The 27,510-nt window shown below is 40.5% G+C and overlaps 1 protein-coding gene across 2 annotated transcripts in view; it reads right to left on the reverse strand.

Moving 5' to 3' along the window:
* efnb3b (ephrin-B3b) overlaps positions 1 to 27,510 on the reverse strand; it is an 88,276-nt gene that overhangs the window by 25,659 nt on the left and 35,107 nt on the right. For both annotated transcript variants that reach the window (XM_088419938.1, XM_088419931.1), the window contains exon 3: positions 22,456 to 22,745. In XM_088419938.1, the coding sequence (XP_088276064.1) occupies positions 22,456 to 22,745 (290 nt within the window). The remainder of the gene's footprint in view (positions 1 to 22,455; positions 22,746 to 27,510) is intronic.

Consider the following 27,510-nt stretch of genomic DNA (forward strand, 5'->3'; position numbering starts at 1 on the left):
AAGGCCAAGACGACTTTATCCACGCTGGCCCTCCCAAAGCAACATCTGCTGTTTACTCAAGCGTTCCTTGCCTTGACATGAAAGCTTCTCCTCCAATAAAACGCCTGTCAAAGTGGGGCCAAAGCACCGCAGCTGCTGATTATCAACAATGCCGCTAAAACTTAGCATTTCATCTGTTTTCCAACGCACTTGTTCTCAGTCACACTTTAGGGTAGTTTACTGTGCCCAAAAGTTTTTGTTTTTTTGCCCCAGGTCTACTTTTCGAGAAGCCAGTATACCGGTGAGCTGAAATTATGGGACACTGATACATCTCTACCCCACAAATAAACCGAATGCATGCTAATAGCTGTTAGCAATATTAGCTTAGCAGGCATGTGCCATAATTTCTCATCCCTTCTTGCGCTGCATGACAGAAAAGACAACGCACCAAAACCAAGAAGAACCAAAAAGAATGCCTATTTATTTACTTGTACTAAATATGATACATATTTCTTAATGTACCAAATATTTCGTTTAACCCTTCAGTGTCTACGGTGATTCGGTTCCCTATTATAAATTTCGCAATCAAATAAATCCCATTTGCAAGTATTTAGGAATGAACACATGGTGGCGTTTTGATCCTCTAACTCATAGGTGTGGAACTCCAGTCCTGGAGGGCCGGCATCCTGCATGTTTTCCAGTTTTCTTTCCCCAACACACCTGATTCAAATGATTACCTCATTAGCAGGCTCTGCAAGAGCTTTAAAATGATCCCAATCATTTGAATCAGGTGTTTTTGAGGGAAAAGATTTGAAAACATGTAGGATACCGGCCCTCGAGGACTGGAGTTCTACACCTGTGCTCTAACTGTTCTATAGTCAATTTTAGCTTCCTAGTGGAAATTTCACACTGGTTACGTAATCATGTTATAGTTCAAAATACAAGCATGCTGCAAATTCGAAACTGTTGCAGCTTGGCGTAGTAAATAATTAGGACGCCTACGTTCATGGGTACCATCTTGGACAGACCAACACTCATTATAATCCACGTTTTTTCCATGGATGTTAAACCTATGTGTAATATTACGTTTCCTGCGATTTTCGAACCAACGTCTTTAGCGGTGGTTGACATAGGTCAACAGATAGAAATTTCCCGAATCGCTTATGTAACACTTTAAGACAGATGGTGGCGCCAAAGACAACTTAATGTTTTTTTTTTTGTCCTCGTGTCAACTCCTACACGAAAACACCAGTGGCGGAAAAGTGGTGAGCTTGACTCACTTTTTCAAGTTGTGTATTTTGCCTTGTATTTCATAAAAACTACATACGTATGGATAGAGCTCATGACACTCAACATTGAGTGGTTTAAAGAAAAAAAACAATTCATTAAAAATGTTAAGTTATCCCGCCCTCAAAAGCAGGTACCACGTTGGTACAAAAAACACAAGAGTAGTCTTTTTTAAAATGAATGCAGAAGGGTTCATGCGTTTTGTTAGATGTATCCAGATAAAAGGCCCAAATTGGTCGAAATTGACACAAATAAAATAGATTGTCTTCAACGGAAAAAAAACTATAGCGCAGTCATTTTTAATAACGTGATTAGGGGCCCATGCCCAACCGGAAGGGTGAAATTATTAATATAAGATATAACATGTTACACACGCGCATCTGTCTTTTATCCCCGTTGTTTGCACCTGTGATTTTTTTTTTCCTTGTTTTGCATTTTGCACGCCGCACAATGTCATGCGATCTACAACTCCTACGGCAACGAGTCCCCCTTATTTCCAGAGTTCAATGAAGCGAAAGTGGCCGCTTTAGGAATGTGGGAGGAGCACGCGGCCGCCCTTGTTGTTGCACATGCGCTCCCATTCAGAGATGTTTTGCTAATCTCCAACAGTCCAGTCTGCGTTTCCTTGCCGGCTAGCCTCCCCCCTCCCGCCTGCTGTCATGATTGTTTCCGAAAGGAGGAAAGCACATACATGAGAGGCGGCCGGCCGAAATAATGCATCTTGACGTGTGTGCCTGCATACCGCTGCAGGGAGAGATTGCAGAGAAAGAAAGTGGAAAGGAAAAAGGAGGGACAAATATGAAGGGCAGGATGATGGACAACGGAAGGCACAGCGCAATTATATACTATCTGTGTGTGTATGTGCGTGCGTTTGTGTGTGCCCTGAGGTTTTGTTGTACGGTGGGGACCAAATTCCAGGTTTCAATGTCTCTGCGGAGACCTCTTGCACTTGTGGGGACCGTTTCGCTCAGATTTTGAGGGTCAAGGCTTGCTTTTGGAGTTTCGGTTTTTAAATAGAATTCAGGTTGAAGTTAGGGTAAGGGTTAGGGGTAGGTAATTTGCCGTGATGGTTGGGGTTATGGGCTAGGAGATGCATTACGTCACAGGTTTTGAAGTACAGTCCTCGATGGCCGGTATCGTGCGTGTTTTCGAAGCCTCTCTCTCAACCACATCTGATTCAAACGATTAGGTTATTAGCAAGCTCTGCGGGGTCTTGAAAACGGTCATAATCATTTGAGTCGGGTGTGTTTGAAAGAGAGGGTTCAAAAATAAGCACGATACCGGCCCACGAGGACTGGAGGTGTCTCAAACACACCTGATTCAAATGATTAGGGTCATTTTCAAGCTCCGCCAGAGCTTGTGAATAACCTAACCATTTCAATCGGGTGAGTTTGAGAGAGAGGATTCAAAAATGTGTACAATACCGACCCTCGAGGACTGGAGTTCTCTCAACCACATCTGATTCAAATGATTAGGTTATTAGTAAGCTCTGCGGGGTCTTGAAAACGATCATAATCATTTGAATCGGGTGTGTTTGAGAGAGAGGGTTCGAAACATGCAAGATACCGGCCCTCGAGGACTGGAGGTGTCTCAAACACACCGGATTCAAATGATTAGGGTCATTTTCAAGCTCCGCCAGAGCTTGCGAATAACCTAACCATTTCAATAGGGGAGTTTGAGAGAGAGGATTCAAAAATGTGTACAATACCGACCCTCGGGGACTTGTGTTCTCTCAAACACACCTGATTCAAATGATTAGCATAATTGTCAAGCTCTTTCAGAGCTTGCTAATAAGCTAATCATTTGTCGGATGGGAATTGGGGAGAGAAAACTGAAAAACATGCAGAATGCCGACCCTCGAGGACTGGAGTTCGACACCTACGCATTACGTCAATGGGATGTCCCCACTATGAAAAACCCTGTTTTCTGAGTGTGTGTGACCGTGGTTTTTGCTGCACGGTGTTGACCAAATTCACTTTGTGGGGACCTCTTGCACTTGTGGGGACATTTGGTCCCCACAAGTTTTCTCGTTGAGGGTCAAGGCTTTAGAGTTTTGGTTTGAATTGGGTTATGGGTGAGGTTAGGGTAAGGGTTAGGCAATCACTTCTCATAGTTAAGGTTAGGGTCGAGGAAATGTATTATGACTACAGAGGTCCTCACAAGTACAAACATGTGTGTATGTGTGTGTAACAGTAAAAGAAGGCGAGTGATGACAGTTGTGTTTGTTTAGCCTCTGTGTGATTAAAGCGGGCTGCTCCAAAGTGTGTGTTCAAGCTATATGGCAATCTGTCTGTTTTCCTACTCTTGGTTTGTATTTGTGTGCGTTTGTGTGTCTTTCATAAGTGTGAAGCATGTTTGTGCAGCTAATGCATCAGTCTGTCTTCGCTTTTCCGAGTGTGTCTACAGGTTTGTCATCTTAGTTGACAATAAGCAGTAGGTTGGCAATCAGTGAGCAGCTAAAAAAAAAAAAAAAAAAGATTTATTATCCATCGAATTTGAATTTTACCGTCAAACTACATTGCTTAGCAATTTGGCCAGCTAGCTTAACGCGAAACAGTTTCTACAACTGCAACTGACGTTTACTTTACGGAATCAGAAAAAAAACATCCTTTTATGAAAAACATTGTATCAAATTGAGAGAGCACGCAAAAGAAAATAGGCTAAAATAATAATTGAAGTAAAAGTAAAAGCATGTTTGTAACGATTTGTAACAGTAACAAACAAACACAACAAACATTTTTTAAAGATTTGATATCGCTGCAAATATGCTAATTATTTTTTAACCTAAACTTTTATAACTTATATGTTACAAATGATGGGAAGTCCTTTGATTTTTTTTCATATCATAAAAGAATAAGTGAGGGAAAAAACACTAGGGAGCTGAAATTTCCAGCAGACGACTACACCATCTAACATTTCAAAATGGAACGATTCTGTCATTTCCATATGATTGCAGCCGAGATTTTTGTTTACAAAAACAATAATTGTCCAAATTTTGGACCATATTAAACCATTATAATTACAAATTTTGAAATGTATTTTAACAGGATTTATGACATTGATTTTCTTGCAATTTTTGAAACATTTTGTTGAGCGGCAGTCAAAATATATCAGGAAACAGAAAATTCTTTGTTGCCTTGTGTTTTTTAGGTGGCGGTTGAGTCCAATTAAATGTCACCATCACGTCACAGACTACAAAGCTAAACCATACCGTTTTTATTTTTTTTTGTGGGTGTTAATAAATTTAACCTACATATGAATGGATAGCACTGATGTCACTGAACAATTTGAGCGGTTGAAGGAAAAAAAAATCTGAAATAACTTTAATTACTACGCCTTTAAAAGCATTTATAAAATTACGGAAAAATAACGCAGGTTAAGTAGTAAAAAGAGAAGATCTTATAAACCGGCAAAACCTGGATTTCACAATTTAGCACATTTTAAAATGAGCGATTTTTAACATTAGAAATGAATTACATCATTTCGATTTTGTCACCCGGCCCCTGAAAAAAAAAAAAAAAGAAAACTTTCATGCAGTCCGGTTGGGACTAGCCTTTTAAATGATTTTCAGGCATGGTCATTTCAAAGCAACATCAGAAGCGAAGGCAACTTGGATCTCGCGAACAAGCCCGGCAATTACCAAGAGCGAAAGTGCGATTTCATCACTTGACCACCTGAGCTAGGCCTCACATAAGGTCAAGTGAAAAAAGCAGCGGAGGCGCTCCCGCAGGATCAAACGCCTTGGAAGTTGTTGCTCGCTCGCTCGCTCGCTCGCCGCTTTTTGCTAGCCTGCCAAAACATGACAGATGGGAGATATCTGCCTTTGACTGCCTGACAAATGCCAGCTCCTTCGCTGGAAATGCAGCAACTGATGCAACGCGCATTTCAAAAATGAATAATGCACCAAAAAAAAACAAAAAAACAAAAAAAAAAAACTTCTGTGCGTTCGCTTTAGGCTTAAGACCATATTAAATTCGTACGGTGTGATAAACGTGAACAAAAATATCACGGTGTGAGGGTATTAAAATGGGTATTAAAATTTTGGTCCTTTGAACGTTATTTTTAAATAAAATGCTTGTTGGTTGTTGTTTTTTTTAAGTGCTTGCCATCTTTTTATTTTCAAAAGTGGTTTGTTGAGACAACTCTACAAGCACAACGGATAGCGTGTAACTATTTTTGTCAAACTGCACCACAATTCCACAATCGTCCATTGAGAGGTGTAAAAGACTTTTAAAAAAATCTAATAGATTGCCTTGTAATTATTTTCAGAGGCGGCTTGTTGAGTCAACTCTGCAAGCACTTTTCTTGGTTGTTGTTTTTTTTTTTAAAGTGCTTGCCATCTTTTTATTTTCAAAAGTGGTTTGTTGAGACAACTCTACAAGCACAACGGATACCGTATCACTTGGACTATTATTGTCAAACTGGACCACATTTCCACAATCGTCCACTGCGAGGTGTAGATTTAAAAAAATCTACCAAAAAATGATATATTTTCAAAATAAGTTCGTATGTTATCACTTACGACCCTTAAAATGACACCAAACGAAAGTTTATTTGACTAGCATCAGCATAAAAAACATTGTTTCAAAATGAATTTATATGTTATCACTTAAAATTACACTGAATAAAAGTTCATTTGACTAGCGTGAGCATATAAATGTGTTTTTAAGAAAAAATTAGAATGTACATTTGTTTTTTTGAAACCGCGTTTGAGAGCCATCTTGTAACAAACAAAAAAAGTTTTCGATTGGTAAAACGTCCAATCATCTCCCATAAGTGAGCGACGTAATTCAAATTCTGCGTATGTGCATGCCTAGAAGGTCAAAAAAAAAAAACTTATTTTCAGAGGTAGCTCTTGGAGTCAACTCAACAAGCACTAGTGATACCGTATCCCTCATCTTACTGTCAAACTGCACCACATTTCCACAATTGTCCACTGTGAGATGCAAAAGACCTTTAAAAAATATCTACCAAAAAAATGATATATTTTCAAAATAACTTTGTATGTTATCACTTACGACCCTTAAAATGACACCACTAGCATCAGCATAAAAATGTGATTTTAAGAAAAAATTAGAACGTACATTTGTTTTTTTGAAACCGCTTTTTGAGAGTCATTTTGTAAGAAACAAAAAGAGTTTTCGATAGGTAAAACGTTGTCCAATCATCTCCCATAAGTGAGCGACGTAATTAAAATTCTGCGTGTGCCTAGAAGGTTAAAAAAAAAAAAAAACTTATTTTCAGAGGTAGCTCTTTGAGTCAACTCAACAAGCACTAGTGATACCGTATCCCTCATCTTACTGTCAAACTGCACCACATTTCCATAATTGTCCACTGTGAGATGCAAAAGACCTTTAAAAAAAAATCTACCAAAAAATGATATATTTTCAAAATAACTTTGTATGTTATCACTTACGACCCTTAAAATGACACCACTAGCATCAGCATAAAAATGTGATTTTGATAAAAATAAGCACGTACGTTTTTTTTTTTTAAATCACGTTATAAAAGCTATCTTGTAGGCTCCAAAAAAGGCACAGAGGCCATGCAAAGCGTCATTATTTAATTTCGATTGATAAATTTGTGTCCAATCATCTGTCTTAAGTGGGCGACATGATCAAAATTCTGTATAAATATGCATTCCAAGACAGTATTTTTTTTTAAAGGTGCACTTCCCATCCTTTTATATTCAGAGGTGGCTTTTGAGTCAACTCTGCAAGCACGAGTGATACCGCATCACTCGTCCGATTTTTGTCAAACTGCACCGCGTTTCCACAACTGTCCACTGTGATCATTAATAATAATTATGTAACAAGAGGCGGCTTTTGTTGGTCTTTGTTCGGAAAATATAAGCACCGATTGAAACATTGACCTTTTCATAGCACGGTAAACCGTCAACCCGGTTATCAGCCCATGCCGAGTTTGGTGAGTTCAAAGACACGCAGACACAAAAAAAAAAAGGGCAGCAAGTGCACGTTGTACATCCCTGAATAAACAACATAATTGGTCTCCAGGTGGTTTGATTTGATCCAAAATGTCTTGAGTGAGTCCATCAAGTTAGTCGGAGGAGCCGCCTGTCCGCCGCGCCGATCTGCACTTCATCACACGCTTCCTAATTGCGCTCCAAAAATAACAACGCTCGCATGGCCGGCTAGCCAGACACGCTAGTAGGCGCGTATCAATCATTCCGTAATAACAAACCGCACTGTTTGCCTTTTTACATCGCAAAGTCGAACAAAAACAGGACTTCAATCTTTATTAAAAGCTTCAAATCATCTCAAAATGGAATAGCGATGTTCCAAAGCGGAATGAATAGCAGTGAACGGATCACATTGCTTTAAACTTTCCACATTTTTAGGATTACCATAATTCCCCAAATATAAGATGCACTTTTCCCCCAAAAATGAAGGCAAATATATGGGTGCGTTCTACAGTATAAATGGTGACTGTTTTTCTTTATTTACAGTTTGTTTTACTTTATTTGAAGTTGTCGTTTTAAAGTTATATGAATAATATATATATATATACGATGATTTTATTGGTCAACTAACAGCGGCTCATGTTAGCTGAGAATGCTACGGCAATATTTTCAATCAAGAAGCGAGCAGACTGCACCAACGTCCGAGAGCATCCTTGTTCACACACAGTGTTCACACTCTGATATTAATTAATTGTTTTTTTTATCATTAAAAAAATCCCAAATACCTCGTGAATCAACAGTGATTGAAAAAAAAATTGATGTTTTATGCGAAATGAAATGTTATTCATTTTTCTGATTATTCGACTGAATAACACATACAATAATTCATGATTTAAAAAAAAAAGATAGTATATCTAAAACTACGTTGTGCAAGAGGACCCCAGGAACACAATTGAGCAAATAGCTGTTTCACGTTCCAATTAATTTGTTCTTAGTTTGAAAACTGGTCGGTTCCTGTCGCAGGCCTTAAGTATTAAGTTTGATTTGTTGATACCGGCAAAAAGCCCCATTTGAGAAGATCTGCAGTAAAGCAAAACAGAGCAGCCATTCTCCACTGTCCAAAATAAAAGGTACGATGTCAGTGGCGACAAGTGGGCCGGCTTCTCCCCCTCGCTGGCAGCGCCTCCCAGAAATCAGCGGGGGGCGCTGCGGATGAATTAGCGCACTGTTTTCACTCATTAGGCCGCGCCCAACGCCTCACTTTCTGCCTCTTTTATTTACGCCCTTTTCTTCGGCCCGACTTTTCTGGCAGCGCACAAAGAGGCCGCTCATAACGAGTGTGTGTTGGCACATACGTGTGTGTGTGTGCGCGCGGGTGTGCGTGAAGGATTATGGCAGCTCCAATGCCGTGAATAGAGGCCAGACTGGGCCCCGGCCCGGCTGAATTAATTACTCTAATTAGCTTCTTAATTGCATATATTAAGCGGCTGGTGAGTTTCCATTTTAGGCTCCAGATTGCTCAAACTATGAAGACACATACACACGCGTACAAGCATAAACATACGCGGCGGCTTTTCCATCATAGTGGGGACATCCCATTGACATCATGCATTTCCTAGCTCCTAACCTTAAGCTTCACGATTACCTAACGCTAACCCTTACCCTAAACTTAGGACAACGCTAGACACTAATATATATATATATATATATATATATATATATATATATATATATATATATATATATATATATATATATATATATATATATATATATATATATATAATTTTTTTTTACTATTGTCGTGGGGACAATTGCCTTACCCTAATTTTAACCAAAATGCAAATCAAACCTATGTTCTAAACTCATTTTTGGCCATTGTGACTGCAAAGTGTGATTGTCACACATTTACATGTTTTGAAATCTGATGCTGCTAAAAACTGTTCAAAATGCGTATTGGTAACAAAACATTTTTTTTTTAGAAATTTGAGACAGAAACTAGAAAGCTATAATTAGCATTTCACCGGCGATATAAAATGATGTGGCGGTCCAGATCTGGCCCACGGGCCTCGGGTTTCACACCTTTGGTCTAAAAGCAAGTCTTGCGCCTCAAAAATGGTCTGAACTTTTGGGGTCCCCAAAATGGTGAAAGATCCACAAAAAAAAAAATGTAAAACAGGATTTGATCAACACGCTGCAAAAAAAAAGTTATATACACTTGGAGTTTTCAGTCAGAGTGGGGACATCCCATCGACAATTGATTACCTTACCGGGATCAAAATACAATTCAAACCCAAACTCAAAGTTTTGACCCCCAAAAGAAGTCAGAACTTCTACAAAGGTCCCCACAAATATGCTAAAACCTGAAATTTGGCTCCCAAAAACCTAAGGCTTCCACAAACACAGACACACACACTTCCAAAAGGCATGTGGGTGGCAAAGGCGCTCGCTGGCTCCGCCTCCCCTCAATCCACTCGAGGTACAAGTGGAGAAACGAGACCCCTCCGTGATGGGGCCATTCAATTATCCAGCCTCAACTTCATCAATATATAATAAGTGCGTCAAACAAGAGCAGATGTGCGCTAATGCGGACGCTAAGCCGCCTAAAGAGGCGCCGCGGGGATTCATTTGGCAGCTACGGAGCAGATTTCAACACTCCGGAGACAGCGGACCTCCCCCAAGGCCTCCTTCTAATTTAGATCATCACGCAGTAGCTACGCCTCCCGTATTTTGCCACGAATAATCAGGTCCGAAAAACAACAAACAATCATCGCTAACAATAACGCTAATGAGATAGTCCAGTCAACGAGACGCCACTTTTGGGTCCAGGGAGTCGCGACCTTGGCGGCGCGGTGATTTGGGGTGAAACGTAGCCAGCGTTGAAGAAAACAATGAAGATTAGACGAGGACCAGTCAACAGCTAATGAAGCTCTCTCGCGTTCAAACAAACACACACGCAAACACACACACTCTGATAATGACGTCCTTTGTGCAGTTTGGAAGCAATTAGGACGCTTAAATTGTGACTCAAAAGGATTTGCGGCCAATTGTTTGTCCTTGTTTCTTTGAACGGGCGGACCGTCCCGCTCCATCATGTCTCGTCTTTGTCCATTTCTCATTTTTCATAAAAGTCTCTTTGTTGGGTGGCCCTTTCTTGTCGGAATAACAAGAAAATAATTGCCATGTCATACGAACGCCAAGCCACTTAGCAAAAAATGCTACGGCCGCCGCGTAGCGTTAGCCGTGTCAGACGAGAACAAAGCCACTTAACAAAAGATGCGACAGCCGCTACGTAGCGTTAGCAGTGTCAGACGAATGCCATGCCACTTAGCAAAAGACGCTACAGCTGCTACATAGCGTTAGCCGTGTCCGATGAGCGCCAAGCCACTTGGCAAAGGATGCTACAGCAGCTACATAGCGTTCGCCATGTCAGTCGAGCGCCAAGCCTTAGCAAAAGATGCTACAGCAGTTACATAGCGTTAGCCATGTCAGACGAGCGCCAAGCCACTTAGCAAACACGCTACGGCCGCTAAATTGCATTAGCCGTGTCAAATGAGCGCCAGGCCACTTAGCAAAAGATGCTACAGCCGCTACAGAGCCTTAGCCATGTCATACAAGCGCCAGGCCCCTTAGCAAAAGATGCAAAATTTGCTACATAGCGTTAGGCGTTTAACATGAGCGCAAAGCAACTTAGCAAAAGATGCTACGTTTGCTACATAGCGTTAGTCGTGTCAGATGAGAGGCAGGCTACTTAGCAAAAGGTGCTACAGCAGCTACATCGCGTTAGCTGTGTCAGACAAATGTCAAGCCACTTAGCAAAAGATGCTACATTTGCTACATAGCGTTAGTCGTGTCAGATGAGCGGCAGGCTACTTAGCAAAAGGTGCTACAGCAGCTACATCGCGTTAGCTGTGTCAGACAACTGTCAAGCCACTTAGCAAAAGACGCGACAGCCGCTACATAGCATTAGCCGTGTCAGATAAGCGCCAAGCGACTTAACAAAAAATGCTACAGCTGCAACCTAGCTTGTTAGCATAAGTCACTAACGTGTTCTTAACGACTATTTATCAATGAAAAAACACCAACATGCTTGTGAAAATGGCGTTTTTGCTAGTTTAAATCATTGGATAGAAGGAAATGAACTTTCACTTGTATTTTTTTTCTTGCTTTCTTTTTTTGATTTTTGAGTTTCAAAATGATGACTGAATCATTTTGGTCCGGACTGGATCGGATTAGGACTTGTGTACTCATTGTATGTATTTTTTCCATGAAATGGCCGCTGGAGGGGGTTGGAGCGGACCGGGGGTGTTTACGTGATGGCGGCTACTATATTAGTGAGCTAATGCCGTTACGGATGGCAGAGGTCAGCTGACGAATTGCGTTTGTTTGAATGCCCGCCTCCTGCCGCACTCACACATTTGATTGCTTAGCAGAAGGCTGCTCGCACACAATAGCGCTTTTGTCTCTTTTGGCGATGAGAAATGTTTGTGTGCGAGTGTGTGTGTGTGTGTGTGTGTGTGTGGGGGGGGGGGGGGGTGCAACATAGTGCACAAAGGTTAAATGAATCATACAATGTTAACCAGGCCCTATCCAATTAAGCAGGGATTCTTTAGTGTGTGAGTGTGTGTGCGTGACCTTTAGCGGGGGAGACGTACTCACACTCCCGCACGAAATCACCCCCCCCCCCCCCCCCCCCCCAATCTAATACACACACACAATCTCACAGCAGACAGTAGCCGAGCTCTGATTGCTGACCTAAATCAGCTCGGCGATCTGTCACTTTCTTTTACTTACAATCGCCACACATCTTTTTTTTTTTCTTTGAGGGGGTGGTTGTTTTTTAGCATCTTTTCTCACCCTTTGCTCTCCTCTTTTTCTTGTGCAAATAATCACTCTCTCTCTCGTGTCACTTTTATTCAACTCTGGACAGGCTGAGAGGCATTCACTCACGGCAGCGCCTCATTGGCTGATATTCTGCGTGCAATCATCGTCCGTAATGTTAGCTGCATCTGCGCAAGCTAGCATCAGTTAGCTGCTTCAAAAAAGGGACGGACCGATTAGATAAATTGGCAATTTAATTTGGCGATGGTTTGTTACTATCGATAGTTCTAACCAGGAAGTGAAACGTCTCGTTTACTGAAGCCGCGCCTCACACCGTGCGGCTACCCCGCCTCCTTAAAAATCCTAAAGCCATCCAATCACGAAAAATTCATCCATTATTTTGACGATTTATCCTCACAGAGCTGGTGGGGCGCTGAAGCCTATCGCAGCAGAGTGAATGAAGGCGCCAAAATGGAGGAGTTTTGCTGACATCAAAATGAACTGGAGAGCCAACAAAGCAAAAGACGTGTCAAGAGACCACACACAGCAACACCTGTCCCTCCAATCAAATCGTTCCCCTCGCTCAACATTTTGAATGACCCAAAATGTAACCCAACCCAAATGAACCCCAAATCAAAAATGGGGGGGAAAAAAAGTTTTGTTGTTATTTAATTTAAAAAAATGCACACGTTTTCCGCAATTTTTTTTAAGTGGGTTTTACAAACCGAATTTTGAAGTTGTTTTGGATAAAACAACCTAATTTTCTGGGAGTTGATTTTTCATTCGATGCAACTTTTTAGGTTACTTTTTTGGCACCCAACCCAAATTAACCCAATTTCCCAATTTGGATGGTAAACCATTTTGGGTGGATGGTCATTAATATAATTCAAAACTTGGGTGAATAAATGGCTGAAAATACAGCCCGATTATTGGGGTTGTCTCGAGCAAAACATTGCATTGTTTTATGGGGGGTTAAATTAGCCGAATTTTGAGGTTCTTGAAACAATTTTAACGGCGTTCTTTTTTCTCTATTTGACCCATTTGGGGAGTTAAATGAAGAACCAAAAAAATAACCCAAGTTAAAAAAAAAAAATGGGTGGAAAAGGAACCACCCAACTATTTTGGGTCATTCACATAACCCCAAAAATTCGGGTTGGTCCCTTTTATGACCAATTTGAGTTATTTTTACCCATCACAGCAGAAAGGTCTAAAATGTCTTTAAAAATAAATGACTGTTTTTATGTTTTACACCGATAACCTGCGAAGAAAACATACCGGTGTATCTTTAGTACATATTGGTGGCTTTTTGTTTTTCTTTAATTCCATTCCCTCTCCGGCCCCTCATTGCAAGCCGCCTTCACACATGAGAGTCGCCCGAAGAACTGCAAGTGTTCGCCGGAGCGCAAAGAAACGCATTGCATGCTGGGAAAGCGGGGAAAGAACTGCTGATAGCGGTCTGAGGGAGTGGGGTAAGGCCACTAAATGAAAAAAAAAAAAAAATCAAATCAAATATAGTGATTTTCACGGCGGTCCAGGATGGAATGCTGCGTTCTGCCCAGGCCATATTTGTCATTTGCCATGAAGAAACTTCGCCTTGAAATTTCAATAAACGTTTTTCCAGACCAGTGAGTCAAGTATGGAAGGGAGCCAGTGGAAGCCGGCGTCATTCAGGACCATGATGAACGACTTTGAAAGCCCCGGAGAGGCTGCGGACGTGCTTTTAAGTGAAAAGGACTTTTAAGGAGACACCTGGCAGCAGAAATCAATGAACTTCCGTTTTGGAATCTTAATAGCTTCAAGGAGCTCGACTTTCACCCGCAAGAAAAACATGTGAACGTGCCGTACGCTCGCATCGGGTCCTCATTCAAATCACGCTCGTTTTTATGCCGCGCGCGTTAAAACGTGGATGGATTTTTCCATCAAAGTCAAATCAAAACGGATTGGACGCATTTTTTGCTGCAATTCCATGGACATTTTGCTGCTCCTCAAGAGATTGATTCAACTTGGACCTACAGGTGGATTTTTTTTAATTCCATGTGACATCATTTGTTTGTTAACGGAAACCGGAAAACCCCGCAATAACTGAAATTCAGTTATATAGTAATATATCTTCAACTGATTGTATTAATTGGGAGTCATAAATACATTCACAGTTGAATATAGGGCTGCACGTTTATGGCCAAAATAGTAATCGCGATTATTTTGGTCAACATTGAAATCACGATTATTCATCATGTTGTATACATGTATGTTATACATACGTAGCACTTACTATAATACCGTATTTTCCGCACTGTAAGGCACACCCTCAATTAATGGCATATTTTAAAACTTTTTTTCCACATATAAGGCGCACCGGATTATAAGGCGCACCCTCAATTAATGACCTATTTGAAAACGTTTTCAATCACAATATAGTAATACTCAAAGTAATACCAATAATAACTCTAAACTCAAATAATAACTCTAAACTCTCAATAGCATAATAACTCAATGTCAATATGAGCAAGCTTGTTCAACTGTAAACACACAAAAGAAACAGGTAAAGCTTTATCACTTCATTCCCTATCTACAGATCCCAATCTCAATATTGATCCATATAGAAGGCTCACCTGATTATAAGGCGCACCATCAGCTTTTAAAAAAAATTAAGGCTTTTAGGTGTGCCTTATAGTGCAAAAAATACGGTAATAACATTAATAAGTCAAATAATAACTCTAAACTCTCAATAGCACAATAACTCAATGTCAATATGAGCAAGCTTGTTCAACTGTAAACACACAAAAGAAACAGGTCAAGCTTACTTTATCAGTACGTTCCCCATCTACCAATCCTAATCGCAATATTGATCCATATATAAGGCGCACCTGATTATAAGGCGCACCATCAGCTTTTAAAATAAATTAAGACTTTTAGGTGTGCCTTATAGTACGGAAAATACGGTATTTTGGTCGCAATTTTGAATATGTATGTAGAATTTTGATGTTTTTCACTGGGGTTAAAAACGCATTAGCTGTTTAACAGGTTTGGATCGCCCGCCATACGGTGAATTGGTCTTCCAAGCCCAACCGCGGGACGGATTCATCTCGCAACACGGGGGCCCACTGCATTAACAGGCCGAGCGTCGGAGTGTTATCGAGTAAGCCCTGCTAAGACGAAACCGCAAAAAGCGAAGCGCAAATTTTCGAGGGAACGCCGCGTGTCAAAACGTAACTCCCGCACTGAGGTCACGTTGTCCTTTTCCTTCCATTTCATCCCATTCCTTCACTTAAGCCTCGACAAATCAGAAAGGCTTTGGGCGCGATCAAATATTCAGCAGCTATAGATTTGTCAGGACCCCACAAAGTGGCACACCTGAGGCGGCGGGCGCAGCTCATTTAGCGCGCGGCGCAGATTTCCTGCCACCGCATCATTTCCTCGTTTGTCTTTCGGGGCCGCGCTCGGAAGCCTCGCGCCGCTTCGTCGCCCGCTCACCTTCACCCCGGCCCCCCCTCGCCCCGACTAACCGCAGCCGCCGGCCGCTCGTGTCATTTATTTCAGCTTAACCCTGATAAATAAAGCAGCGCGCAGCCTTGCATTATTAAACACTCTGACAACGTAGCGCAACCTCAAACCCTTTGACCACGATTAACCACTTCAAAGCGCGCGCACGCAAACGTCGAGCTTTTAGCCGACGCTCGGCTCGCTCTTCTATTATTCATTCGTTCGTCGGTTGTTGTTGACGTATGACAGCGGCGAGAACCTATGGGGAGCGATTTGTGTCAAAATTATTCACGCAAATACATACGGGATTTTCAGACGTACAAATTTTGCCACGATTTTCTAGCGAGGCCGAACGAGTCTTGGTTGTGCGGGTGACGTCATTGGTTCGTTGGTCAAAATGTAATAACTACCAAAAGTGGCTGTGCCATGTTGAACTGTTAGAACTGTAATTACCATCTGTGAAATTTCAGCTCCCTACTGTCTATTTTGACCATTTTGGGGTCAAGATCTTTCACATCATTTTGGTAGTATTTTAGCCAAAGGATGGCACACTCCTGTTTATGTGATAACTTAGTGGTTATTCCATGTTCAAGTTTGATATGTTACCATCTGGGTGAAATTTCAGCTCCCTACCGCCTATTTTGACCATTTTGGGGTCAAATTCTTCCACATCATTCTCGCAATATTTTTAACGAAGGGATGGCACACTCCTGCTAGTCTGATAACTAAGTGGTCATGCTACGTTGAACTTTAAAATGTTAGCATCTGGGTGAAATTTCAGCTCCCTAGCGCCATTTTTGGGTTAGATTCTTCCACATCATTCTCACAGTATTTTTAACCAAGGGATGGCACACTCCTGCTAGTCTGATAACTAAGTGGTTATGCTATGTTGAACTTTAAAATGTTAGCATCTGGGTGAAATTTCAGCTCTCTCTTGTCCATTTTGACCAATTTTGGGGTGAAATACTTCCACATCATTCTCGCAGGGGGAAAAAAACTCAGCGCTTCGAGAAGCTTCATTTCGGCACCACTTGAATTTTGACGTGTTTTTATGATCTATAAATGTATCTGCCATTTTGGAACATGCAAAATGAAGAAGAACAAAATAACAGTAGAAGAACATCTTCTTGTCAAGGCAGCGTAAGCGCCAGCATACACAATATTAAAAACCTGGGAAACTAGATATAGTTGTGAATCTGAAAAAAAAAAAAAAAAAAAACACGAGAATATCACGACTATGATGGTGTGAATAATTTGAACACAAATCTCTCCCCTTAAGAACCGGGCTCTCCGCAAAGCCCCGGGGGTCCCGCTGCATCAAGAGCCCGGCTAGGAGTCCTCTCTTTCTCGCTTCCTTTTTTTTTTTTTTTTTTTCATTGACGCCCACGCGGGGAGACGCCGGTGTCCGCATTCATGCGCGCTGGCCAAAACACGTCAACAAAAACCTGTGAGCTCACACACACACACACACACACACACACACACACTCCATCTGTCTCAGCAGGCAACAACAGTGCAGTCCCGCAGTGGGTGACCTGCTCACTACAACAAGTCACCAAACTTTTGGAGCTATTCTGAGGATGTTTACAGCCAAGCGTGTGCGTGTGTGCATATCATCAGAGACGACCCCCGTGTGAGTGTGCATTCGTTAGCGGCGGCCAAGATAAGTGTGTGTGTGTGTATGTGTGGGAGAGTGACAGCAAGCTTGTGGGAGTAAAGGAGATGGCACACACACACACACGTAAATGCGCACAAGGTCAAATGTATGTTGACTGCGAGGCGGCCATCATTCACAGCGAGGTGTGTGTTTGCATACGCATGAGTGTGCCGCTGCATTTGAAGAAGTGTGATATTTTGACCAAATGCGGTTTCACCGTCAGGCGCCGATGCTGCAGCTGATAGCCGTTTTAGTCAAAGCAAAACCATGACATTTTGGTCGAGTTTCACTCGACGATAACAAGTAATTGATAATAAGTTGAGGAAAAGTGGCAGAATTTTAGCTGGGGTTGACAAAATGGTGACATTTTAGTCCGGTTTTAGTTGACGAAAACTGACGATATTTTAGTCAGGTTTCAGTTTAAGAAAACCAATGTGAGTGACATGGAGTTTGACAAAAACTGCCATCTGGCTGATTTTAGTTGATGAAAACTGACAGCATTTTAGACGAGATTGATTGGGAAAAAAAGGTTGCATTTTTGTCTGGTTTTCCTTGACAAAAACTGTCATTTTAGTTAAGGAAAACTGATAACTTTTTAGTCAATGAAAACTGATTTTATTTTAGTCAAGTTTTGGTTAGAGAACACCAATGAAATTTTAGTTGAGTTTTACTTGACAAAAACGGTTAATTGTCTAGCTTTAGTTGACGAAAACTGACAGCATTTTAGACGAGATTGATTGGAAAAAAAGGATGCATTTTTGTCTGGTTTTCCTTGACAAAAACTGACAGTTTAGTTCAGGAAAACTGATAACTTTTTAGTCAATGAAAACTGATTTTATTTTAGTCAAGTTTTGGTTAAAGAACACCAATGAAATTTTAGTTGAGTTTTACTTGACAAAAACGGTTAATTGTCTAGCTTTAGTTGACGAAAACTCACAGCATTTTAGACGAGATTGATTGGAAAAAAACGTTGCATTTTTGTCTGGTTTTCCTTGACAAAAACTGTCATTTTAGTTAAGGAAAACTGATAACTTTTTAGTCAATGAAAACTGATTTTATTTTAGTCAAGTTTTGGTTAAAGAACACCAATGAAATTTTAGTTGAGTTTTACTTGACAAAAACGGTTAATTGTCTAGCTTTAGTTGACGAAAACGGACGATATTTTAGTCAGGTTTCAGTTAACGAAAACCAATGACGTTTTAGTTGAGTTTTACCTGACAAAAACTGTCATTTTAGTTCATGAAAACTGATAACTTTTTAGTCAATGAAAACTGAAACATTTTAGTCAAGTTTTGGTTAAAGAACACCAATGAAATTTTAGTTGAGTTTTAAAGAAAACTGACCATATTTTAGTCAAGTTTCAGTTCAAGAAAACCAATGACGTTTTAGTTGAGTTTTACCTGAGAAAAACTGCTATCTGGGTGATTTTAGTTGACGAAAACTGACAGCATTTTAGACGAGATTGATTGGACAAAATTGTGGCATTTTTGTCTAGTTTTCCTTGACAAAAACTGTCATTTTAGTTCATGAAAACTGTTTTTAGTCAATGAAAACTGATCACATTTTAGTCGTTTTAGTTGAAGAAAACCACTGATATTTCAGCTGAGATTTACTTGACTAGAACTGTCATTTGTCTAGTTTTAGTTGGCAAAAACTGACATACTAACTTTAGCCATGGTTAGATGAAAAAAATTGTGACATTTTTTTCTTGCGTTAGTTGCCGAAAATTGGTATTTCCGTCTAGTTCTAGTGGACGTAGTCTGAAAAAATTGTCTAGTTTTAGTTGATGAAAATAGATATCGCACCTTTCTCTGCGACGTTTGTGTGAGTTCGTCTTTTGAAGACTTTTCCTTTCGAGTGACGCGGGCGCCATCTTATTTGCGCTCCATGCAAGCGTTCCGCAAATTCAACTCGTAGAAGACGCCTTCATGTGCGCCGCATCAAATACGTTCGTGCGACCGGGACGCGGGCTTACATACACTCTGACCTCATGCTATGAATGAAAACATCCATCAGTGAGTATGACTAATCAATTTTGCCGCTTTTTCTCTCGCCTCCCGGGGGAGCAGGAAGAAAAGAATCACTTCTAATGGGATTGGAGTAATCTGATTACAAAGCAGTGGCATCTGCAAAACATTAGTGACCTTCCAAAACAAAGTCATTAGATGCGAGTCCCTCCAACACCACGAGCGGCACCCGATTTGTAAATGAAGCCATTAGTACTTGTTACATGACCGCATGTCTGCATTCGTAAATTTCTTTTTTCAGTTTTCGTACTTAAACTAAAAGTTAACACTATATCTGTGGTTCTAGAGTTACTCTACAACTGAAATACAACACTGTCATATAAATGTAACACGAAAGCAAAGCCATGTTTATTATCCCACATCTGAAGAAATGCAGGGGACAAGAGTGCAATTACCAGTCATGTCCACTGGATGGCATTATCATTCTTATGATGGATTTCACTTGTTATAATAAAAGTCTGGCCTACAACTACAGAAGACAGTTTCATTAGCATCTGTCTAAATTTCATCTGTCACATACACTACAAGTAAAACAAAGTATTGCTGAGGCTGTATTTACAAATGAAAGTCTTTAATTAGGGAATTAAAACACTACTCTTGAAAAACTTCTATCTTGCATTTCCTGACCAATCAGAGAAAGAATGCAAATTTGTTCTGCATTCCCAAACAAGCAATTTCTTCATGTAAAACATATTTAACAAAGCAAAATAACACCAAAAAAATCAACAAATGAGGTCATGCTAGCCATCAGGCGCGTATCCTCCGCTAACGAGCATCTCTAAGCGAGGAGCTAATGCTGCTAAACGCGCTATTGGATGAGCCAGTTCTAAACCGTGTGGCGGCTTCATTAAACGAGACCCCATGAGCGCCGTTTTTCATTAAGAACCATCCCCAATTAAAGCTCGCGTACCGTTATCAATAAGTTATCAGCGGCAGATGCTCTGCGCTTTAAGCTAGTTTGCTTTTTTTTCCACTTTTGAACGCGTGCGCGCCTGACCTCCGGCTTTCATCGATTAGGCCGAAGCTGTCAATCGATGCGTCTGAGTAGCGTGTGACAAAGGTGTCCGATGTCCAATGACCTCTCTACGGAAAGACCGAATCAAGCTACAGTCAGGAAGAATTGATTTTTAAATCACACACCAGGGCCGAACGATAGCGAGTCCAAATGAAATCACCGATCTTTTTCCACAAAATCCGATTTCTGTTTCCAGGCCATTGCTCCTCTAGGCTTATGGAGGAAAAATAGAAAAAAAAGAAGACATTATTCAAAACAAGTTCTTCCCCCTTGTGGGATTTGCTTTATTTCGCCGGATAACAAACAAGCTTTGAAACGATTTTTTTTTCCAAGCGAGTTTCTTCAAAATTAATTTCCACTTCCATAAATGAATTTATGTGAGCTTAGTTGGCAACATTGTTCGAAGACATGTTGTAATGTTACAAATATAAATCATCTACGATGTTTTTCACAAAATCCGATTACCGATTCCAAATCATTGCTCTAGTGTGCCGATAGAAAAAAAATGACATCATCCAAGAAGGATCTCCTTTTATTTTTCTTCTCTCTTGTGGGATTTGATTTATTTCTCCTGATACCAAACAAGCGTTGAACCATTTTTTCCCCCTACAATTTTCTTTCCACCAGCATTACCTTGGATAATCTTCCCACTTCAAAAAAATAAAATGACCTAACCAGTTTTTTTTTTTTTTTTTTTTTAAACTAAGGGTCACTAATTGTCGCAAACAAATGGCTAAGATGGCAACTTTCATTTGATAAACAACAGTAATTTGATTTTTTGTTGTTAGTGTATGTTACAAAAATGTTAGATGGACAGCTAGCTAGCTAGCTAGCTAGCTAGCTAGCTAGCTAGATAGATAGATAGATAGATAGATAGATAGATAGATAGATAGATAGATAGATAGATAGATAGATAGATACTGTATACACACACACACACACACATATATATATATATATATATATATATATATATATATATATATATATATATATATATATATATATATATATATATATATATATATATATATATATAACAGCACCAATATTCAATAAACATTTAATGCATCAGCCAAACTAGCGGTGAGGGTAAAATTATTCTGGATAGAATCACAATTGGCCTTTGCCCAAAAAATCCAGCAGGTTCTCATGGTTACACACAAGTCAAGTACGAGCCCTTTCCTCCATTTTTCCTTTCTCGCCAGAGATGAGAGGAAGCGAAGAGACGTAGTGTAGCGTGCGCGCACCTGAGCGAGTTGCGTGGGAGGTGAGACCCAAACAACTCGCTTTTCACTCCCGAGGTGTTTTTCCATTGTGTGTGAAAACGAAACAGACTTCAAAACAAAGCCCCCCCATCGGCTTCCGGAATGTTCCATCCGAAGGCCGACTCGCCTCGATGACCTCATGGTGGGGTCGCCTCGAGGGACGCCGACAATCTGCTCCGAATCGACCAAAGCGAAGCCTGTTTTCCTCTTTTGTGGCGACTGCGGTGGGAGACGATAACATAAAACGGCGCCGCTTGACCCGGGTTGGTCATAATGTCGCCACTTTTAGGACTTTTGCCTAAATTTAACATAGACTTTGTAGGTCCCCGCCAAACCCAACTGGAGAGACCAGAGCATCGCAAAAACGTTGCGCAGTGCCCACTGCACGGTTAGCAACTTTCTGCAACGATAAAATCAAACCCTGTATCAGATTTTGAGGCACCCCATACAATATATTACACTGTATTATTTTTACTGACCCATAAAAACCGGCTTGTCAAACTCGTTTTAGCTTGGGGGCAGCATAGAGCTAAATCGATTCCCACGTGGGCCACAATACAGTCATGGTATTTTTCAGACTTGCATTATGTCCAAAATAATAATCACGATTAATTTGGTCAATATTAAAATGCGATTATTCATCACGTTTGGTCAAGCATGATTATTTTTTGCCCCTTTTTTTTTAAACAAGCAGTATATAAACAAGGCTTCGAGGTTTGATACTTACAAATCATAATAATAAACACAAATAAATTCAATAATAAAGAAAACAAATTCACAAAAGTCAGGGCAAAAACTTGGCACACGGGGCAACACAGAAAACTTCCTGTCTCCGTCAAGAACTCCAAACTAATCTCCGTGACATACGCGTGGTTTCGTGAAAACATTGCGTAAAAGCCATCGCATATGCGAGCTTCTCCTACTCCTGCCAAACAAGCCCGCACAATCTCGACGGGCGTCAGACAAGCCCGTTGACTCGGAGCGCGCCAGGCACTCACCGATGATGTAGTAGTCGTGCATGCTCTTGAACTCGTGGCCCCACAGGTTGGGCGAGAACTCCTGGAACTTGATGGTGAAGCGGCGCTCGCGCGTGGGCTCGTCGCACGTCAGCACGATGTTGGGCGGGCCCGTCACCTCGCAGCGGTCCGCCTGCTCCCGCGACGACACCAGGTACAGCTTGTAGAACTCGTACTCCGGCGTGGAGCGGGCCGTGTCCAGCTGGGGGCAGATCAGGTCAAGGCGGTCCCCGATCTGAGGGTACAGAACGTAGCCCTTGTCGTCTCGGAACCTGCGGGGGGAACGCCGAGGAGGTCAGGGCCGATAGGAGTTCCTTGAACTTTGATCGGATTTCCAAACGGATCCGTTTTTTTAATGCATTATTGAATAAATAAAAAACATAATTCAACAAACATAAGATGCACTTTTTCCCTAAAAATGTAGGCTAAAGGTTATGAGTTATGACACACAGACGTGCATTTTTATACTGGACATATTCTTACAATACTTACCGTAATGCAGTGCTTCTCAATTATATTTTGCAAAGGGAATATTTGGCCCCGCCCCCTTGCCAAAGCGACCATAAATCACATTATTACCTATAAAAAATGACATACCTAAAACTGTATCCTTTTTAACATTGACACAAGGAAAAAAAAACTACTTTTTGACGGTATTTATACAGGTTAAAATTTGTCTAAGCCGGGGCTAACAAACATACGGCCTGCGAGACGGTTGTGGCCCGCAAATGGGTTTAATCCGGCCCGCGAGATGATTTTGTAAAGTATTAAAAAGAGTTTACCTTTTTTTTTTAATATAAATGAACAACTTGAAATGTTTTATCATTATCAGTAATGTTAATGTTTTATGATTAATAGAGATGTTGTGCTTTTTCTATTTTGGACAGAAATCAAATATACTAATAAGTATAAAGTCGTTGTTTTAAAGTTATATAAATATTTATATAAATATATACCATGATTTTATTGTTGCGGCTCACACCTGGGAAAAGATTTCCTCCAAAAGGCCTGCAAGCTAAAACGAGTTGAGAAAATATCAGAAAATTTGACACTAAAATGATGCGTCTTATAAACAGGCATGTCTTATATTTGGGGAATTACGGTAAAGAAATAAACATTGTCCAAATCTGAAAGGTTTCAATCAAATTTCAGCAAAATGAATAGCTGGCGTTTGTTTTTTCGTTTAATACATTTCGATTCAAATATTTTCCCTTTGAAAATGGACGTCGGCTCTGAATATCGGTAAATTGTATCGGTCTTGAAAAAAAAGCAACGTATTGGTATACAGTATTTTGATTATTCTGTGAGGTTTTTAATCGGGATGAGATATTTTCCTGTTAAATAAATATTTGTAAAAAAAAAACTGAAAGTCAATGTGCAGTGTGTGTCATAAATATGCACCATTGTTTGACAAAAACATTTGTGGAACGGCAGTATAAATGTGTCGAAAAATTGTGATTTCCTGCATCACAACTTTTCAGAGTCTTAAGCTGAATCCTGAGCAACATTTGCTCGGGCTTCCTTTCACTCTCGCCTTCTTTTTTTTTTTTTTTTTTTTTTTTTTCCCTACCCTCAGTCGTCAACAATGGAGCCATTCATGTGGCCACACTTTGAAAGGTGGTGTGGTGGGAAGGCTTGGGGGGGGGGGGGGGGGGGGGGGGGGTGCAGAGGTGACACTGATGGACTTTTGGGGAGGAGGGGATGTTAAAAAGGAGGCGGAGTTTGCTTTTCTTCTCCAGGCACAAAAAAAAATCATTTTTTCAACTTAAGTGTTGACCTCTAGGACCCCCAACTCTTGGAGTGCCCGCCCCCGCCTCCGTCTGACCCCCCCCCCCCCCCGTCCACTTGACACATTCAAACATCAAGGTGGACTCGCGAGTCCTCTTCTCTGCATATCAAGGTGACGGACAGCCTGAACGTTTCCAAAATTCCGCAGCGGCAATCTGAGCCCATTGTGAAGCCCGGGCCAGGCGCACAGGTGCCACCGGCTGTGTGTGTGTGTGTTCCTGTACAGCTATGCTTGTGAGAACCCAGCTGAGTTTTCTACCGGCGTAGTGGGACATTCTGGAGATGTGAGGACAATTAAGCTGGTCCTCAGACGTTCAGGCCTTTTTTTAAGGGTCAAGACTTGCTTTTTTGAGTCGAGTATAGCTTGGAATTGGGTTAGGGTTGAGGTTTGGGTAAGATAGGGGTTAAGGTTATGCAATCATTTCTGACGATTAAATTTAGTGTTAGGGGTGAAGAAATCCATTACGCCAATGGGATGTCCCCCACTATGATAGAAAACCCCCCATGTATGTGTGGATGTGTGTGACCAAAAACTGGATTTTATTGTCTTGGGACCCAACAAGTTCGGACATTTTTTTTAGCGTCAAGAGTTGGTTTTCGAGTATAGCTTTGATTTGGATTTTGATGTCCCCACTACTACAGAAAAAAAACCTTGAGTGTGTGTGTGTACAGTATGTGTGTGTCTGCGTTTGAGGGGAACGTGTATGTGTGTGTTTGTGTGTGTGTGTGGCACATTGGCCTGTTGACGAGAAAATCCACAAGGCTCAATGACTCTTGGAAATTAAAATAAATAAATATATGTTCAGACCCTAATTACACCCTAATCAGACCTAATTAGCATATTTTCTCAGAAGAAAAAAGAAGACTCTAGGTCAACGGTTCTCAAATGAATGTGGAGCAACAGCAAATCTAATTTCATGTTTTGTAAAGATAGGAAGACATTTTTGCTTTCAAATTAAGGGCAAATGAATTGGAACATGAAGCATATTACTGCTAAACAGGTTTATTGTGACAGCTTTGCAAAACATATGCCTTCATCTTGTTCAGTTTTATACGGATGCCAGGGATGTATGTAGCTAGGTGTTTTTTAGTTTACATTGTGCAATATTTTGCTATTTTTGTCATTTTCTGGCATTCTGGCAGTATTTTTTCCAAGAGATGGCACAGTAGTGTGAAAACAAAGTGGTCGTGCCATGTTTAATTTTGATATGTTGTCACCATTTAGGTGAAATTTCAGTACCAAGGTGTCTTTTATGACCATTTTCTGGATCAAAAATTTCCACATCATTCTGACAGTATTTTAGCCAAGGGATGGAACACACCTGCTAATTTGATAACTAAGTTGCCGTGCAATGTTAAATTTTGATTTGTCAACATCTGGGTGAAATTTCAGCTCCCTCGTGTCTAGTTTGACTATTTTTGGGTAACATTCTTCCACGTCATTTCGGCAGTATTTTAGCCAAGGGATGGCACACCCCTGCAAATGTCATAACTATGTGGTCGTGCCGTGTTAATATTTGATTTGTGCCCACCTGGGTGAAATTTCAGCTCCCTGGTGTTTATTTTGATCATTTTTGGGTCCAATTCTTCCACATCATACTGGCAGTATTTTAGCCAATTGTTTTGTTTCATCTCAAAATGCTTTGCTTTGAAAAGCACAGCTCAGAGTAGAAAAACCGCCGCCTGAAACTGTCTCAAATCCAATTCCAAACCAGCGTAGGAACCTCGCCGTGACCTTAAATGTCACGTCACGCTTCCTCATCCTTGAACGCATCACAGCCGGGCGGGAGGCGGAGCCAACGATGTAGGGCTCCATTAGGGAACAATACAAGAGCAGGCTACTCTTCTCTTAGATTTATAGCGTCCCGTCCACTCCGATCTCATGGTGTAATTTCACACACACACTTTAATGTAAACGCAATGTCAAACGCACAGCGGGGGGGGGGGGGCAGGAAAGCAATCGGCTCCAGGAGAAATGAAAATAATGTATAACATGTCCTTTCGTCTTTTGGAACTTAAATAAGAAAATACGCAAAATCTGGCATTTTTGGGACGGTGGATCAGCGGTTTTTAATTTGGGGTATGTGAGATTTATGCAGAGTCCCTGCAAATATCAAAAAGTATGTTTTAATGCCATGATAAGAACAGGATAGTTTACTTTTGACTGCAAAAAAAAAAAAATACTTTGTGAAACTTCATACAGATGCGCATTACCACGCGTTTCACTAATTTTGTGTAGAAAAATGAAACAATTTTACACTATCTATTTTCTGGAGTTGCTGACTGCAATACAAATAGAGATACCACAACAAATGTCGTTTCCAAATAAAAAATAAATAAATGTATGTTACGGAACTATTTTAAACCCTTAACAGGGATTCTGCAGACTTCAGAAAATCTCATTTAAATCTTTTTAATATTGTGACATAAACAAATCATTTATCTTTTCAAATTAACAGCAAATGAATTGCAACATGAAGCAAAATGACTAAATGGTGTTATAGTGCATTTTTTTTGCATAACATTGGAGGTCTTTGTTTGGTTAAGTTTCATACAAATGCGCATAGTCACTTGTTTCACAATTTTCCGGAAGAAAACGATGTTATGCGATTTTACAACAAATTTAGTTTCAAGATTTGAAAAAAAAAAGAAAAGAAAAAGACATGTTTGTACCAGAAGCCATTTAAGCCTTGAACGGGGATTCTGGAGGCTCCAGAATATCTAAATTAAAGCTTTTTAATACAGTGACAGAAACATTATTTTCAAAAGAAGAGCAAATGAACTGGAACATCAAGCAACTTACGACTAAACTGACGTTTTTTAATAACATTAAAGGTCTTCATTTAGTCAAGTTTGACGCAAATGCTCAGTGTCACTTGTTTTACAATTTCATTTGAAAAATGTTATCTACTTTCTCAAGTTTTGTATAAAATACGCCTAGAGGTACCACTACAAACGTAGTTCAAGAATGTAAAAAAGTATTCTAAGCCTTCCACAGGGTTTTTGCTGGTATGAGAAAATCTAATTGAATCTTTTTTAATACTGTGAGAGGAACAGTAGAGGTAAATCATTAAAAAAAAAATTAGAACCATTGCTTTAGTTTATAGAACAAATAAAATAATCACTCACTCGCTTTTTTTTTTTCTCGGGCAGATGGTAAGACCGCGAGGACTCATTTGCGGGCGAGCCGGCTCACGCGTCACTTTTCAAACGCTGACACGAGCAAACATCCTTAAATTAACATTCTGA

The sequence above is a fragment of the Hippichthys cyanospilos genome, chromosome 1 (assembly GCF_059441005.1).
Source record: "Hippichthys cyanospilos isolate Australia breed blue-spotted pipefish chromosome 1, RoL_Hcya_1.0, whole genome shotgun sequence".
Classification (NCBI taxonomy): Eukaryota; Metazoa; Chordata; class Actinopteri; order Syngnathiformes; family Syngnathidae; genus Hippichthys; species Hippichthys cyanospilos.